This window comes from Dama dama, chromosome 6 (assembly GCF_033118175.1).
Source record: "Dama dama isolate Ldn47 chromosome 6, ASM3311817v1, whole genome shotgun sequence".
Lineage (NCBI taxonomy): Eukaryota > Metazoa > Chordata > Mammalia > Artiodactyla > Cervidae > Dama > Dama dama.
The window spans coordinates 29,612,369-29,630,973 of NC_083686.1; the positions used below are offsets into that span (position 1 = coordinate 29,612,369).

The window sequence follows — 18,605 nt, forward strand, 5'->3', positions numbered from 1 at the left end:
TCAGACATTACTAGTAACTAAATGTTCCTTTTCTGTCTTTGTTCAGATAAAGGAAAAGGCATAGAGTCCCAAGGTTAAACAAACCTTTACGACCTAAGGAACAGTGTCTCTGTTTCAGCGATTACTTCTCAACCTCTTTTCATTTCAGCTTCTTTGCCCACCAGAAGAGAGGAAGGCAGCATCACTCTGGAGTAGGGGAAAGGCACGCTTTCTCAAAATGATGATCAAAATATTTTTATAAGCTGTATATGCTAGTGCCAAACTTACCAAAAGTAAAATGAGCTGGAATGAAAGCATTCTTACCACCCCCACAAAATACCTGTCTTGAGGATCAATAGAAGCAGCGTTACTGATTTTTTTTTTTTAACGCTATCACTAGTAAGAATATCATAGTTGATCTCAATTTTTATTTTCATTAAAATATCTTTACCTGTTTCAGAGATGTGCCATGAAGACTGATGGCTATTTTTAAAATTACAAGTCACCAAATGACAGCAAACTCTTAGGAAAGCCATAGAGGTGGATGATATAGTATTAATTTAAGTGTAAAATGAAAAGGGGAAACTTGATAGACAAGCCTTCCAATTCAGCAGCGGTCTACAAAACAGTAAAATGCTCGGAGAATCAGGGATAGCTACCTGTTTAACTTATGAGGGAATAAGTTTTAGGCTCCAAAGAAAAGAATTCTCCTCTAGTGAGTGAAAGTCTCTCAGTCATGTCCAACTCTTTGCGACCCCATGGTATAGTCCATGGAATTCTCCAGGCCAGGATACTGGAGTGGGTAGCCTTTCCTTTCTCCAGGGGATCTTCCCAACCCAGGGATTGAACTTGGGTCTCTCGCATTGCAGGCAGATTCTTTACCAGCCGAGCCACCAGCGAGGCCCAAGAATGCTGGAGTGGAAAGCCTATCCCTTCTCTGGCGGATCTTCCCGACCCAGGAATCGAACTGGGATCTCCTGCATTGCACGTGGATTCTTTACCAGCTGAGCTACCAAATGTCAATAAAGACTGCTTCCAAAGATAATGGAAAAAGAAGAAGGAGCAAAGAAATTTAATAGCTATAATTCATAAGGAGGCAGTGATTGGTTTAAATGTTATTAAAATAAAGGTTACATTCTTGCTACTCAAAATTTTGTAGAGTAGAACTACTAGAATCTACATTTGACAGTGTTCACTTAGGTGTGAGTCAAAGGGCATTCAGTCTTAGATTTGGCAGGGCCTCAGTATCATGTGTTCAAATAAATACCCTGCATACCTTTCTGTGACAGATGGTGCAAGTTCTCAACAAACTCTAAATATCTTGGGAATATCTCACAATCCATCCCCAGCCAGTACTCCTGGGAAGAAAACATAGCTTTTCTGGTAACCTCTGGCCTTTGGAAATTATCACTAGGTGATCCATGTTTCTTCCCGTCTTCACATGCTCCACCTCAGGGGCAAGCAGACGTCCTGAGATGCTGTCATGTTCACTTCTCCCAATTCCTAAAATATTCCTACTCTAACGGCGTTGAGAGTTGCTATTGTGATCTGAGGCCACCAGAGAACGCTTACACTTAATAACTGTAGTCATTTAAGTGAAAGAGGCTTCCACGGATACCCACTTCACTACCGAAGATGATTTAGGACTTTGAAGAACAAAACCCATCAAGTGAGTCAAGCTAAAATTTCTGTAGAGAACTGAGTGGTTAACAATATATGCCTCTCTATGCAACGCAGATCATTAGCTCCTTTAGGAAACATGAATGAGTGAGTAAGTGAAAGTCGCTCAGTTCTGCCAACGCTTTGCGACTCCATGAACTATACAATCCATGGAATTCTCCAGGCCAGAATACTGGAGTGGCTAGATTTTCCCATCTCCAGGGGATCTTCCCAACCCAGCGATTGAACCCAGATCTCCCACATTGCAAGTAGATTCTTTACCAGCTGAGTCACCAGGGAAACCCTTAGGAAACATGGTACTATGTTTATATACATACAGATGAAAGAAGCCACTTATGGAATTCTTACAAATGTGCCAGGTTGTGGCTGGTCTCCTCTTTCTATTACCTCATGCCATCCTCACCACTGCACGAATTAAGTGAACGACAGAGGATGAGATGGTTAGATAACATCACTGACTCAATGGACATGAATTAGTGCAAACTCTGAGTGACCGTGGAGGACAGAGGAGCCTGGCAGGCTACAGTCCATGGGGTAGCAAAGAGTTGGACACGACTTAGCGACTGAACAACAAAAACATTGCCATCATACAAGCAAAGAAACCAAGGTTCAGGGAAGTCAAGGATATTGTCACCAGCTAACTCATAAAATTCTACAGAAAAGGGACTTTCCTGATTGTCCAATGGTCAAGACTCTCAGCTCCTAATGCAGGGACCCAAGGTTCGACCTCTGGTCGGAGAACTAAGATCCCACATGCTGCAAAGCATGAACAGAAACAAAAAAAAATTAATTAAAAAAAAAGATATTAATCTCTTTTTAAAAATCCCTCAGGAGAAATATCTCCGAGGTCTCAACATTAAAAATAGTGAGTGCTTCACCACTGCTTTGGTGGTGCTTTGTATGTTTTTAGGGGGCTTTTCTGTGATAGACACTATATTTATACTATCTTATAACTGATGTTTCCTTCCTCAAGTTGACAGCTAGAAATAGAAGAGACAAATCTCAAGCCAACCTGCAATGGGTAGACAGTTTTGTGACATGCATTTTAAACACTAACCTCACTCTTCCAACTTTTCAATAGTTATTTCCCCTTCGCGTTGAAACTTTTTAGAATAAGGCAGTGTATAAGTATTTTTTAAAACCTGAGATGTCAGTACCAGGGGTAGAGGCTGGGGATGGCTGTGGGGGAATGTAGATTTCCAACCAGAGAGTTAACCGATCCTTGGTGGTCCTTTAAGTACATAAAAATCTACAAGTCTAAATCTTTGTCCAGAAATCTACCTTCCCCCAAGGCCACCCCACCACCCGCCACCCCAGTCTCCTACAGAACATCACTAATTAAATTCTGAGGGATATTCCCAATTTGATTTTTACCCACATTGTTCCTCTTTCTATAATCAATGGGATTTCTGTTCTCTCTGGTTCAAAGCAAAGATTCTACAACACTTGGGAATTTACATCGTTCTTTCAGAACTAATCACCAATATTCCCCAAACATAAGTTAAATACTGCCTTCCTTGGCTTATCTAAAGTAACCTGGTCTTATGCCAAGGTGCCTGAAACTTGTTGTAGCTATTACCAAAAAGGATATAGGGGAAGGAGACAAATTAAAGATACATTTATTATTTCTTTTTAATTATGAAAAGAAAAATGTTGGAAGAGGAGGCAGAGACCCTGGATGTGGGATAGAGTGTCTAAAAGATGCTGGAAAGACTTTATACCTTGTACCAAAATGCATCTCAAAGGTGTTTTGGAAGTGCACGCGTAAGAAACCTTACAAAGAATCATAGTATCAAGTCCAGATGCCAGAGAGGTTGTGTGTTTAGCACTTTATATAATAAGAAACAGATCAGTCTGTCTAATCCTAAATACTTCAATAAAGGAAATACAAGTAACTCGTTAGTGCTTTACCCACAGACCCATAAGAGTGTCCGTAACCAGTTCTATTAAGATATAGTCCATGCAACACGGCTAATTTACTTCAGCATAAATACCAGTTCATGAAAAGAAAACTCACTTTGAAAGGCAAGTTATAATTTTGCATTTAACAGGGGGTAAGTCAGCCCCTTTGGTTAGATGTTTGCTTGACAGTCCACAAAACAGATCCCACTACTCAAGAGAAGGGATCATTTCTATTTCTATATTTTGGATAGGGCCGACTTTTCACACAGAAAAAAAAAATAATAATACATGTGTTTCTTAACAGATTATTGCATGCTACATTTACAGACCATTCTGAGTACTGATTAGTAATCTATTTTAATATTAATGCTACCAATTACACTTAGGAGCAGGCATGCAAGCGAATAAGTAGTAAAAGTGATGAAAAACAGGGAAATACTTTTCTTCCCACTGAAATGACATGTGACTTTTGTCCACTGAAAACCTCCCAGAAATTCTTAAGGTAGCTTGAGGTTTCCCAAGCAAGACTGATAAGAAATCTCAGCTTGTTACCTGGTATTTACTGAGCAGAGTACTTTTAATATTTAATATTTGATGATGAAAATGATAACAATCTCGAGGCAAAACAAACAGCACAAGGAAAAAGTCTCAAAGGGGAGTTGAGCTTATGGTAACTTAGCTAAATTCTTATCTTAAACAACAAGCTAAAGCTCAGAAAACTTTTGCACCTGCTTTACAAGTGCTCATTTTTAGCAAAGTAGTTCTAATCAAAGTCTTTAGGTAGGTGGGCTACAGTCCATGGGGTTGCAAAGAGTCGGAAACAACAGAGTGACTAAGCATAGCACAGCAAAGGTGAGGAACCTATGACCACACACTGAAGTTATCCTCTCATTACAGCGTCCATTACTGCTGATTCTAGAGGCTAAAACTGACCAGCACTGTATAAAATCTGAATGAGTGAATATTTTTAAAGAAATACAGCTTTCTTATATTTAGTGATCATCCATTATTTGAAAATATCTAGGCCACAACGACAACTTAAAGGCACTACAGGAGCCAACTTTGATGAGTAAACAGGACTAAAAATCATGTTATCTTTTATAAACTGCAGCTCCTGAAGTGCTTCACAGTCTCTAAAAAACCGCTTCTCCAAAGTCATTTTAATTCTGCTCTAGCAAAACCTCTTTTGGCACTAATGGTAAAGAATCTGCCTGCCAACACGGGGGATGTAACAGACTAGGGTTCGATCCCTAGGTGGGGAAGATGTCCTGCAGAAGAGAATGGCAACCCACTCCAGTATTCTTGCCTGGAGAATCCCATGGACAGAGGAGCTTTGTGAGCTATACAGTCCATGGGGTCACAAAAGAGTCAGACATGACAGAAGCTACTTAGCATACACGCACATAATTTTAAAGTATAACCCATATTTATACCTATATCTATATATATTTATGGGGTCTTCCTGGTGGCTCGGACAATAAAGAATCCACCTGTAATGAGGGAGACCTGGGTTCGACCCCCAGATTGGGAAGATCCCCTGGAGAAGGGAACGGCTACCCACTCCAGTATTCTTGCCTAGAGAATTTCATGGACAGAAGAGCTTGGTGGGCTACAGTCCATGGGGTGGCAAAGAGTCAGACACGACTGAGCAGCTAACATTTTTAAACACATTTATATTGAGGTGTGTGTGTGTGTGTGTGTGTGTGTGTGTGTGTGTATGTATAATATATAAAATCTCTACATAGAGAGATAGAGAGCTAAGTATCATTTTTATGGACAATCCAAATCTGATATGTCAAAAAAATATCCTCCATTGTGTATAGTGCACAAAGATTCACAGCAAATGCTGTTCTTATCTCTCCCTCCTATTTCCAAAGGGGGGAAAGAAAGCCCTATTTCTCTTCCTTCCCACCCACCTTGAGCCCTGATAATAACTTGTGAACACCCTCTGTTCTCCAGAGAACGTACTCCAGAGCACTCCCCCAGAGCACTCCCCCTGGGCAAGACAAAAAAATCCAACTTTAGATCAAGGCTCCTGGAGAAGGAAATGGCAACCCACTCCAGTATTCTTGCCTGGAACATCCCATGGACAGAGGAGCCTGGTGGGCTACAGTCCATGGGGTCGCAAAGAGTGGGACACGACTGAGCAACTTCCCTTTCACTTTTACATCAAGGCTAACTCACCCCTCAGTTAGCTGTCTAGTCATTATGCAGAGTTTAACTATGCAGCAGAGGCAATAGCTTCCATAACCTCAGTCTCCCCTACCCCTGCCAGGAGCCAGTATCAGGCCATCCCCATCCTGCTGTGGGAGGGTCTCCCCAGAGCTTTCACACTGTGGGTGCCAACCCCCAGGGCTCAGGTCTGTCATCCTTTTTACTTGACAGCACAGAGGAGAGTGGATTCAAAAGGCCTGGAAGGTCAGAGCCAGCCAGGGCAGTGCAAAGAGGAGCCACGTCACAGGAAGAGATGAACCCTTGACTCCTCCTGACGCCCCAGAACCCTGAAATAGCTGGAGAATTTTAATGTGCAATACACATGCAGTCAGACAAAATCCACCTGTGAGCCCAACGCAGAGAACTGACAGTTTCCATTATCTCTCTTGTGGTCACCACTTGCACAACTGAATGGCAAGTAGGGCTGGAAGAGAGAAAACAAAGGCTAATCCAATGGTCATTGATAACCGGATTTGCAATTGCAGCCAGAGAGGCAGCTTAGACAGACACATAAATGCACACATTCACACTCTCTTTCTAACCACATTGTCCGTCTGCGACTCTATTCTGGCTTCCCTTTTAGCACTAGCCTAAGCCCCGCTGGGCAATAGGAAGAGTAGACTTAGTCACTATAGACAGATAATCCACTATATAGTCAATGCACTCACAGCTAATCAGGTATCAAACATCTAATATTAGTTCACATAATTCCTTCCTCTCACACACCTGTACATAGGTAAATGAGATTTGGATCAGGCGGTGGGGAGCGGAGGGCAGATTGGGGGGGCTAAAACAATGACCAAGAAATAGAGAAAGTGCTACAAATGACTCAAACTAGCATAGTTAAGCCCGAGCCCAGAATCGTCACGACTATGATTTCCCATATGCACCCATAAAAACAGGACAACATTCACTGACACAGCAGCACATAATCGCACTTTTAGAACTGAAATGACCTTAAATATCACCCGATTAAACCTCTTCATGTACCAGTGAACCAAGTAAAGCTAAATAGCTATTGAGGTAGAGGCTGGGACTCTTGGAGCTCCTGGTTACAGAAGGCTTCCTTTCTCACTTCCCCACTACCATGGGACCAAAACTCCACCCTACCCCCTATATTCCACTGTCTGCAAAATACAGCCAAGTGGAGAGAAAAAAGATTAAGCTTTCAAGTTAGCAGCTACAAAAGAGGACAAAACAGGCTCAGGAATTCTCTGAAAATGTGTCTTATTATCACAGAATGACAAGTTTAAATCTACAACACTTAGCTCTGTAAACTGCCCCAGAATACGAAGACATTCTGGCAGACACCCGTCCTCCCAAGAGCACCTGTGGTCGTTCAAACAATGAGGCCAGCCCGGCTTATGCCTGCTTTCCCTCACACCTTTTCACAAGTTCTCCCAACACCTTTTATTCTTCTCCATCCAGTTCTTCCTACTCCCTGCTCTTCCAGGCGCTCCTTCCAGCTCTCACCCAGCTTCCTTTCCAAGATGGAAAGGGACCAGACCTCAAGCACACATTTTTGGAAGGAGCACTGCCCTGGTAAAGTTAAGAAGTCTGGCTCCTTGTCCTAAGGTTCCAAATTACCATCAGCGTTACTGCAAGCAAATCACTTTACCTTCTCCAGGGCTCGTCTCTCCGTCGGTAAGGTAAGAACACTAAGCTACATTTTCTCAAAGATCCTTTTGAGCTCTAAAAGTTCTGTAATAATTCCAAGGATTTTAATTGGTGAAGTGTAATAAAGCACATAAGGGAAAGGCCAAAAGTTTTTCTATTATTTCTCAAAGTCCCTCCACAACTACTTACGATGGTAGTTTTCTCTTTGGGCATTCTTCAATCTCCTCTGATTTGCCTCTTTCCTGACAATGCCGCCTAGACTGCTAAAAGCCACCAATCACCCTTTTTCTGCCAAATCTACCAGTTACTTTTCGCTCCTCATCTACTTGATTCCAGGCAGCACTCAACACTGTCCATCACTGGCTCCTCATTGAAAACAGTCTTCTCTTGGCCTCAGAAGACTTCTAGGATTGCTCCTTCTCAAACGTTGGCATCGAAGAACAGACCAGTCCTCCTCCCACCCTCTTCTCGTCCTTTGGTAATGTCATCCGTTCATGTGGCTTTATTTCTTAACATTTTGTTTTGGGGATTTTTAAAAAATATTTATTTATTTATCAGTTTATCTGGCTGTGCCAGGTCTTCACTGCAACATACGGGATCTGGTTCCCCGACTAGGGATCGAATGCAGGCCCCCTGCACTGGTAGCAAGGATTCTTAGCCACTGGACCACCCAAGGAAGTCCCCCTATGGCTTCAGATACTAGCTAGCTCCCTCGGATTCCCAAACTTCTATCCCCATCCCCATCCTTTCTTTTTAGCTCCAGCTTGCGTGGCCAAGTACCTGCTTTAGAGTTCTACTGAGTGTCTCACAAGGGTCTCAAAGTAAAAAAGCTGAACGCCTACCGTCCTTCACTACTATCCCTCCAGTGTCCCTCATCACAAATGGCATGTAAGTCCCCAAACTGCTCAAAGCAGAAATCCAAAAGTAATCACCCTCCACCTGCACATCTGTCCATCAGCAAGTGCTAGCAATTCAACCCATCTTTTTTGTCCCAGGCTAAACACTAAAATCATCTCTCAGTTGAACCTTAGCAACAGTCTCCCCACTTTTATCTTTGTCCTCTTGGGATGCTTTCTCCACCCATTGGCCAAAGAGATGTTTTTTAAAATGCAAATTCTGTCTTGTCACTTTCCTGCTTACAACACTCTGTAGTGGCCCCGCAGTGCACACTAAATGAATCCTAAATCTTTAGCAAAAGTCATGAATTATCTGGGTTCCATCCACTTCTGGCCACTCTCTCTTGGTTCATGTGGTCCAGCTGCATGGGCCTTATTTTCACTTCTCAAACAGGCCTGCTCACCACTGGGCCTTCATGCATGCTGGCCTGGGAGGTTTCCCTCCTTCTTGACCTAGATAACCCTCTTCAGCCTTTAGGTCTCAAGTTAACATCACTCTATAGGAGAGACATATCTTGGTCTCCATGTAAACTCACCCACAGACATGATATACTCTTTAAATTATCATATCAACCAACTTTGTGTCCTTAAATGATGATGAGTTCATTTGATGACACATTAATTACTGACCTAATTGGAATATGTTATCACTTTCAGTAATACTGGAAAAGCAACATATTTGAGCTTATATATCTGCAAGTGTTCTTACTATTTTTATAAGCTAAAAAAAATTAATAAAAGCGTTGTCCATCAAAGTTAATGAGAAGAGTTAATGAAAGTCACTCAGTCGTGTCCGACTCTTTGCAACCCCATGGACTATACAGTCCATGGAATTCTCCAGGCCAGAATACTGGAGTGGGCAGCTATTCCCTTCTCCAGGGGATCTTCTCAACCCAGGGATCGAATCCAGGTCTCCTGCATTGCAGGCGGATTCTTTGCCAGCTGAACCACAAGGGAAGAGAAGAGTTAGCATAGATAATATCAGCTAACTTGCTGATTACCAGATATCAGTACTAGCTTTAGTAGGAAAGCACTCTGCAATCACCGTAAGCACTTGAGAAAGTGTTAAACACAAAAGTAAATCACAGGCAAGGACTAGACCCAAAGAAGTTAACACATTTAAATTTACAGGGTTCATCCTGGGGATTTCAAATTAGTTTCCTTATACCCCTAGCAAAACTAGAAGATAAGGAAGTACCAATGCTATTTCTTTGCACGAAAATCTGCGATTCAGAAATGAAGTAATTGGACAATGGCTTACGGCAAATGTCAAAGTATTTTTCTGGTATTATCCAAGAATCCTTAGAGCATCTCTAGTAGGTGGGGAAGAAGATAGGTTATTAACTGCACTCTGCATGAAGGAAACACAACCACACAAACACGATCGGCCTCATGTCACCCAGAAAGACAGGGCACAGCCAAGAACAGAAATAGGTCCTGAGACTCCTGGTTGTCCACCACATTCTCTAACCCACAATACAGACTGAATTAAAGTACCTCAAACACCAGACGCTGACTGAATTTGCCAAATACGTGTATCCACTGGATTCAACTCTGTGCTTTCATTCTATATCCAAGACACTGTCTTTATCTTTCAGCAGGGATAGAATCACAATGAAAATGTAATAATCAACTAGAGGGCAGGGTTATGATTTAACTAATTCATAAAATGTGTGACTCTGGCCCTCTCAAGCTGGTACGTTGACTGATTTCACTAAAATTCAGACACTCCTTTTGATTTCCAGAAGTTTTGGCCTTGTCAGAGGTATTGAGTAACCCACCATCAAGAGGGAGTAAAACCATGTCCCGAGAGGTTTGAGTCCGCTCTCCTTTCAAAGTCAACAGAGTATCAAGAAAGGTGAACACGTCGGATGTAGCAAGCACTTAGGATGGCTGCCTTCTAATTCTAACTCTTGGAAAAGGTAAAAACGATTCATCAGATTTAAAAGCTTTTGCAGCTATTCAGGGAAGGGAGTTATTTAAGTCGCCTCTACTAATGATTCAATGGGTGTCACTCACCACCCTCCTTCCCTTCACCTTCATCCCACCTGGCAATCAGCAGCCTCAGGGGCACAATATTTGGAACCTCCCGTGAACTCCTACCACGGCAGGCTCTCACCTCAGTCCCCTATGTGCTATCCGCCAAAAAAGTGAAACGAGCCAGAACAAAACAAAATCCCATCAGCATGCCCACTTCAGCAAGGGGAGAGCCTCCACTGAGCTTTATTCAGTTTTATTCTATTCTTAATCTACTCTCCTTCATCAGACCCAATTTTCAATTCCCAATGACTTTGAATCTTATAATGATAAAAATGGGGAAACAGCTCAGGCTTGAACACTTAGTATTATTTCTATACTATTGCATAATCACATTGAATTGGCACCTAAATTATATAACAGTCAGTAGAGAGCAAAATTATCCTCGTTCATGCTGCATATGGGGAAAGGAAAAAAAGAAAAATATATATATAGTGTGTTTGTGTGTTTATATATGTTACACATATAATAAGCACTTGAATCCTCCTCATTGGTAGGAAACTACCACACACTTAAATCTGCTTTCCAGAAGGGTAACTTTGCAGGCCTTATTATAATGGGCACACATTTGTACTTTACCCTGTAGGCAAGTATAGTTAGTATATCTTTTCTTGGAAGAGGAGACAATTTCACAAATTAGAGGTACTGTCTATCGGAGCAATCTAACCATGGAAACCAGATCTCACACCCAGAGCCTAAAGGGAATCAGAACATGTTCAAAGAGAAACAGACAGCAGGCCTCAGGAAAATTCTCTTGACCTTCCTGGCTTGCCTCTTCCAAAACAAGAAGCAGTAGGTAAGTATGGTTATTAGAAAGGCAAGGGATAGATGTTGGTAAAGATGAATTAAGAAAATAATGGGTTCAGGATGGAGGGGACACATGTGCCTATAGCTGATTCATACTGATGTATGACAAAAACCATCATAATATTGTAAAGTAATTGTCTTCCAACTAAAATAAATAAATAAAATTTTTAAAAAGAAAATAACAAACATTTTGGTAGTTCAAATTTTTTTGAATGTTAATCACTGAAGATCATTGGTGAGGCTGTATCAATCAGAAAGCAAAAGAATACAACAGTGATACAGTATAAAGTAGGCTTCCCCGATGGCTCAGCAGTAAAGAATTCACCTGCAATGCAGGAGCCTCAGGAAATGTGGGTTTGATCTCTGGGTCAGGAAGATCCCCTGAAGAAAGGCATGGCAACCCACTCCAGTATTCTCGCCTGGAGAATCCCATGGACAGAGGCCCCTGGCAGGCTACAGTCCATAGGGTCGCAAAGAGCTGACCACCACTGAAGCGACTCAACACGCACACACGCACTGTATAAAGTACTCCTATGCCTAATGCCAAGGACAGCAGCAGCACCGTCTCTGGTCGTTATTAAAGCAGTTCTATGGTGAATGGTGTGGTTGAATCTCATTGTGCAGAACTGAGAAATTCAAAATCCAAACTTTAAGTTTTGTTCTTCACTCATGCAATGCTTCAGCAATATAGCAAGTTTTTTAAACTTTTATTCCCAAACTGATGTTTAGTCACTCTGCCTTAACAACACACGAATGATGCAAATGATAGAGACTCCCCAAAATAAATATGAAACAATTCGTCTCAAAAATATGAGCAGATAGAAAGCTTCAAGAAAGAAACTCCACTGTAGACAAAATTTGCTGCAAGTGTATTATTTCAGAATTTCTGGATCCTTGGAAAACATGACTCAAGTACCAAGTTCAATTCTGCAAACTTCTTGCATAAAAGAATGTAATCACCTAGGACAGAAAGTGGCTTCCAGAAGGCTTTAGCCCATACGGTACTACCAGGGAATTCTCTACAACTGGAAAACTCTGAGAAGGGATGTCTGATTCCTGCTTCCAAACCCCATGGAATTATCATCTGATTTCCTTGAAGCTCAAGAAATCTATACACAAATACTTAACTTCAGTGACACAGAAGGAGGTGTCAGAGAGCTGGGGGCTGCCTACTTTAGGACCTCTGGCAGACTTCCAGCTGAAGCCATGACGAGAAAGGAGCAGGACGCTGGGAAAGGTCTGTGTGGGTTCAATGTGCTCTGGGAACCCAAGCTACTTATTCAAGCGTCAACCCTTAAAACACCTGACCACACTTCCTCCAAGCTCTCAGACGTGTGGATACATTGTTTCTTTTAAGAAGGCTTTTCCTTCGCAATATTTGCCCAAGTATTTCCTCTGTACACACTGTTTTCTGGGCAATTACAGAGAACAGGAGAGAGGAGGTCAGCAAAATGCAACCCGACACTTATATCCAATGCTCAGAATAGCGCTGACCCCAACCAGCCCCTCCCTTCCCATCTCCTTCCTTCCCATCCACTAGGTTCTCATTCACTCCTTCTTGGCAATTATGTTTCTTGACCATTGTAATTATTAACAAATGTCCACCAGGCCCCGCCTTTTCTTTAGAATACTACCTCCTCCAATACACATAAATACATCATCACAATATCCTCCAGTGAAAAATAGGTTTAAGTCATTATGATTTCATGTCTGTAAAATGTTGAGATCTTGACCTCCCAAAACACGAAAGCCACCAGTTCATTACTTCAGTCTCTCTCTTCAAAATACAAAGCTAAAGAAGGAAAAAGAGTATGGTGGATGTGTTTATGGGGCTTCTTTTTCTTATCAGTATAAATGATATACATATAACAATGATCTTTGCAAAATCAAGTAGGATTAATAGCAAGCACTAGGATCATTAGAGACTATATCATCTCATTTGACTAAGAGAAGAGAAACAGATTTCTAACTGAAAATTTAAACAAAGGCTTTGGAGGACTATATAAATTCTATGTATGCTTCATTTGGTTTATTTACACATTCATTTCTTCACTCTTTCAACAAATATTTAGTGACTGTCTACTTTGTTCCTGACCCTGTCCTACTTTTTTACTTTTATTTCCCTAAAAATAACCTTCCTGTAAATTCCAGGAATTTTCAACAACACTCTCTTAATGTCCAACAGTAGACCTGGGAATTTGTAGAATTATTCTTCCATTTGGACAGATGGGAGCACATTTCCTCTTGGACTAGGTTTTGAATGGAAGAGGAAAACCACTACAATATATCATAATGGATTTGAGAGCACTGATCAAACTTCAGAAATGCAGACCCGTTTCAGCCAATATTGTATTTCTGTACTTTATGTTTCCTGAGTCATGGCTTAGGATTGATGTTAAGAAAAGGGCCCCTCGTCATGAAGTCAGAGTTGCCAAGGCTTGCTGGGGAGTTACCTAGCCTTGCAGAGCCAAGGCCTTATCTCAAAGGATAAGGTGGAGTTTGCTCTCTTCCCCCTATTGCGAAATATGAGAATATTAAGTAATCTGTTTATATCATACAGATCCAAAACCCTGGCTGACTTTTTAAAGGATAAAATATCCATAGAATTTCCTGCTCTTTAGAAAAAGCTACCTGGGATCTTCCTCTCTCAACCTTGGTTCACCCAGCAAAATTTGCCAATTTCCCCTAAGTGTGTTTGAAATGAAAAATCAGTCTTGTTCCTCAGGGTGGACATTTCTGGGTCCCCCTGAAAAGCAAGGAGATCAAACCAGTCCATCCTAAAGGAAATCAACCCTGAACATTCATTGGAAGGACTGAAGCTGAAGCTCCAATACTTTGGCCACCTGATGCAGAGCTGACTCACTGGAAAAGACCCTGATGCTGAGAAAGATTGAAGGCAGAAGGAGAAGGCGGTGACAGAGGATGAGATGGGTTGGATGGCATCACTGACTCAATGGACATGAGTTTGAGCAAACTCAAGAAGACAGTGAAGGACAGGGAAGCCTGGAGTGCTGCAGTCCATGGGGGTCACAAAGAGCTGGACCTGACTTAGCGACTGAACAACAACTGGTAACGTCAATTGGTCATTTAACAGACCAATTCTACAGGAATGCCTGGGCTGGAGCTGGAGCCTCTGGGTATAAAAACAAACATGATAATTGAAATGCTACAAATTTTAAATGAGTTTACCCACGGTAACCACTCTATGCCAAAAATGTTAGCTTCAACAAACACACTGTAAGGTAACCACTGAAAGAGCAGACATGCAAGCTTCTCTTTATTTTAAAGATTAAAATTGACACTGGGTTTCCTTTCTCAAGAGTATCTTTTTAAACCATTATTATAAATGTACAAGAGGCCTGCATGCTAAGTCGCGTCAGTCATATGTGACTCCATATCCTATGGACTATAGCCCGCCAGGCTCCTCTGTCCATGGGGTTCTCCAGGCAAGAATACTGGAGTGGGTTGCCAGGCCCTCCTCCAGGGAATCTTCCTGACCCAGGGATCAAACCTGTGTCTCTTTTGTCTCCTGCACTGGCAAGAGGGTTCTTTACCACTGGCATCACCCAGGAAGCCCGGTTTATCAGGCTACCACATGAAAAAGAGCTTTAGATCTTTAAACATATCCCACATAGATAAACTCACTATTTAAACAGAAGATGCCTCCTCTTCTGATTCACTCTACTCCTGGCGAGTTTGCAGCTGATGGTTTTCTATTGAGTTTTTAGAATGCAGATTAAGTATCATGAGTAAAGTTGAACCAGATGAATTGAGGGTGTGGTTGAAAGTCTCAGACTGTCTACCTTTCTCAGAACTACAGCATTAGAAAGAACTATAAGGCAGCATTTGACTCTTTTTGCCTTCAAGCTGAGATGAATCCAATCATCCCAAATTGAGTGACCTTAGAAAAATTTTTAAAGCATAATCATATCAAAATAACCAGTGTTACTGGAGGTCACCCTAATACTCGTTTAATGGGAGTGCATCTTATTAGTGCAAATTACTTTAAAAAACAAAGTTTTATTTTAAGTTCACTTTTGCCAAGTGTGCTGCAATATACCTCAACCATAGTTATTCCAGAAACAAGAGAAATACTGTTTGGGTAAAAGGAAATATGTTTGATAACAGAAATGCTAGGTGTTTCAGCTCCTTGCCCTTTGAATTTCTGATCTTTAAAATAGAGCACTTACTTCAGACATAAATGTACCAGAAACTCAGCTACTTCACAACAAAAATAAGTCTTCTTTCCTTTAAGAACACTATTCTCCATGCAGTTAAAAATATGAGATAGATTCATGTCCTTGAGGAAAATAATCCCATCAAAATCCTGATCAGAGGTATTGACAGTCAAATCAATTGTATCTTCATTCTCAACCACTGGAATCATGGTAAGCCATTCAAACCCATCTCCATTTCAAGTTCTTTACACTGTCACCTAGAGTTACTGTAAAATTTAAGTGCTACCACCCTCACCAGATGAAGCCAGGTGAGAAAATGGTAAGGTCAACTGGGAAGACACTGAATTAGAAACAGTACTTCCTAATTATATTTCATGACCTGTACTGTAAGGACCCCATACTGTTGGATGCCTCCCCCAAATCATGGCCATAAGCAGCCATCCTACATAGTCTCAGCATTCAACAACAGCAACTAGCTAAACAGGCTTTGAAAGAAATGTAACCAACCCACACTCCACTCAACATGAAAGATTATCATTAAAACAGAAGTTTCACCAGAATAGGAAAATACACAAAATCCACATAGCAAGGTGAATCACCACAAAGCCAATCAATTTTACAGATATTTTGATCACCTTTGTCTTTTTTTGGTTTGTCCTTAAAGAAATCTATCTACAGATTTGTGTGCTATTCATGACATTGTTGTCTTAATTTTCTGCTTGAAAAATCAAAGGGAAAACTGCAGGAAATAAACGTCTTAGTCAAAGTGTTAAGAAACCCATGTATAATATCCTGCTCCAGTAAAGCGTTGTCAATCCCACAGATATTACAAACTCAAAAAGTGATTAACATCTCCTGAGAACTTAGCTAGAGGGTTATTCTCAAGGAACATACACACACACACAGAGTACATCTCATCCCCAAGCGCTCACTGATTTTTCTACTTTAATTGTTCTGAAATGATCAGATATTTGCTCAGTCCTACAGTGTTTCTTATAGCTATCTGCTCTAACTTTAAGATTCTTCTCTCCTCTTTGACACTGGGACAGTGACAGAATCACCACAATGGAGACTTAGCATCAAGGGTTACAAGAATCTTAAGACAAAAGTTTTACCATTTTGCTTTCACTAGCTTGGCATTTTCCCACAGTCATGCTGTAAAAGTGCAAGGAACCCGTAAAACAATAAGAACAAAAATATTGTGGTTTCCTTTTTCCTAAGAAACATAGGCATCAACTTCTAATTAGTCAGTCTCAAGAGCGTACATGCGGGAAGTGGGAAGGTGGGGGTGCAGGGAACTCCCCTCCAACACTACACAATCAGAAGAAATTCACCAAGGAGACCTAATGGCCACATTATTCAAACTACCCCAGGTGGCACAAGAGCATCACTTGTCTGGAATCTGCTATTGAGTCTGGTTGAAGAATCACTCCAAAACACACAGCACCCACCCTCTTTACCCAACCCCACCACCTCTCTGGTCCCAGTCTTTGGTAGGCATTAAGTAATTTACCAAACAGTACCAATCAGACTAGGGAGTTTTCCAAATACATATGAATTCACTCTCGGGTGATTTTAAAGGCTAGAATTTATGATGTGGTTAACCAGTAAGTTTTACTAAACTTTAGGAATACTATCTAAAACCTTGCTTATTTTTAAAACTGTCATTATAAATGTTAGTCATACCCTGTATATCTGTGATGCCTTCGCATACTTATTTTAACAACTATTAATTAAACCCTGCCTTCTCACTATCAAATAAGTAGGATTATTCCCATATTACTGAGAAGTCAAGAGACAAGAGAAGAGAAAGCATACTGAGAGCACCATGGTACCAGCTAAAATTTAACCCCCCTTTGGTTTTTAACTGGCACTGGGGAAGATTAGCAAAAGAGCTCCTTGGGGATTATAAGTGAAAAAAAAAAAAATACTTGTCCATCTTTTCCTAACAGAGATGCATCTGTAATTGCTACTCTTTATATCCTCAGCTTAGACCCATGCTTCTGACAGCAATGGTATCATTCTCTCTCTGTAACATCTGCTTCTCTATCCTGCAGGCTACAAGGAAGATATTAGAAGACACTGCCAAATATGTCTATATAAATCTAGCAGCCTCCTTGAATTAGTCATTGGAGGGTGGTTAATATAATCTGGCAAAATATTCATTTTTGACAGAGCAGCACAGCTAACATAGAAACCTGCTTCAGAGTCAGATCTTTTTTTCTTGTTGTTACCTAGGCAGGACCACACTACATTCAGATTCTGACAGTCCAGGGAAGTTCTTAGAATTACTTTCTGTGCTGAAGCAAAATGTGGAGATGAAATGAAACTCCAGGGATCAGCTTGGGTTTTTTAACTTCAAAATTATAAGACATATGCCATGTATGGGTGCTATTATCTACAAAGACGTATATATACAAATACAGACTTCCCCAGGCCCATCCAACTCACCTTCTACTTCTTCTTCATCACACACGTGCTTAAGGAAGGAAGCCCCTCTGTCCAGGACAGCTTCATCCTCCATCCTATAGTAATAAAAGAGAAAGAAAGAATGCTCAGACTTCTCCTGGAGGGAGCCACCGGACGAAGCCCAGCTTCTGGGCAGGTGAACCTGCAAGCTGCTGCTCATGTTAACAGGGCAGAGTCCCTCTTCCTTCGGCGTCTGCTGCTCCTTTGCTCCTTCAGCTCCTCTCATCGGGTGCTTGAGAATATGCCGGTCCCACATGGCTTCCGTCCTAACCTTGACAGGGCCCCCGCAGGGACAGGTAAGAGAAAATCATCTCAATCCTGGAGGCTGGATGTTGGGGGTTCTCCCCTTTGGGATCTGCCCCCAAAACAAAAAAAGATGAAAAGAAAAAAAAAAAAAATACCAAGAGAGGAAGTGTGGTGTGCCTGGAGAGCTCGTGATGGTCGTTTGTGGAAATCCAGCTTCAGTGCTTAGCTCTTTAAACACCCACTGCATAAAAATGTATACCCTCACACACACACACACACACATGCACACCCACCCACACACAGAAAGCGACAGGGAGTTAGACTACCGCACAGTGGGAGCCTAGCTTCCAGCCAGCCTCTTAATACCAGCACAGCCCAGTATTCTCTGTTGAGTGGCAAGCTTTGAGTCACATGTTGGCCTTACGGAAATCTGACATCTGAGGATTATCCAGCAACCCCGGCTTCGGCAACAGTCACATATACATGCCGCCCATTCATTCATTTTCCACATTGTTATCACACGTCTCTGTCTATGTATATCTGTCCTGTTAACTCTTCCCTGGAGGGCATGAAGTGCTGC

The 18,605-nt window shown here is 41.5% G+C and overlaps 1 protein-coding gene across 3 annotated transcripts in view; it reads right to left on the reverse strand.

The window, feature by feature from the left end:
• SLC4A4 (solute carrier family 4 member 4) overlaps window positions 1-18,605 on the reverse strand; it is a 355,228-nt gene that overhangs the window by 287,410 nt on the left and 49,213 nt on the right. For all 3 annotated transcript variants that reach the window (XM_061145831.1, XM_061145832.1, XM_061145830.1), the window contains exon 2: window positions 17,762-17,835. In XM_061145831.1, coding sequence (XP_061001814.1) covers window positions 17,762-17,834 — 73 coding nt within the window. In that variant the 5' untranslated portion in view covers window position 17,835. The remainder of the gene's footprint in view (window positions 1-17,761; window positions 17,836-18,605) is intronic.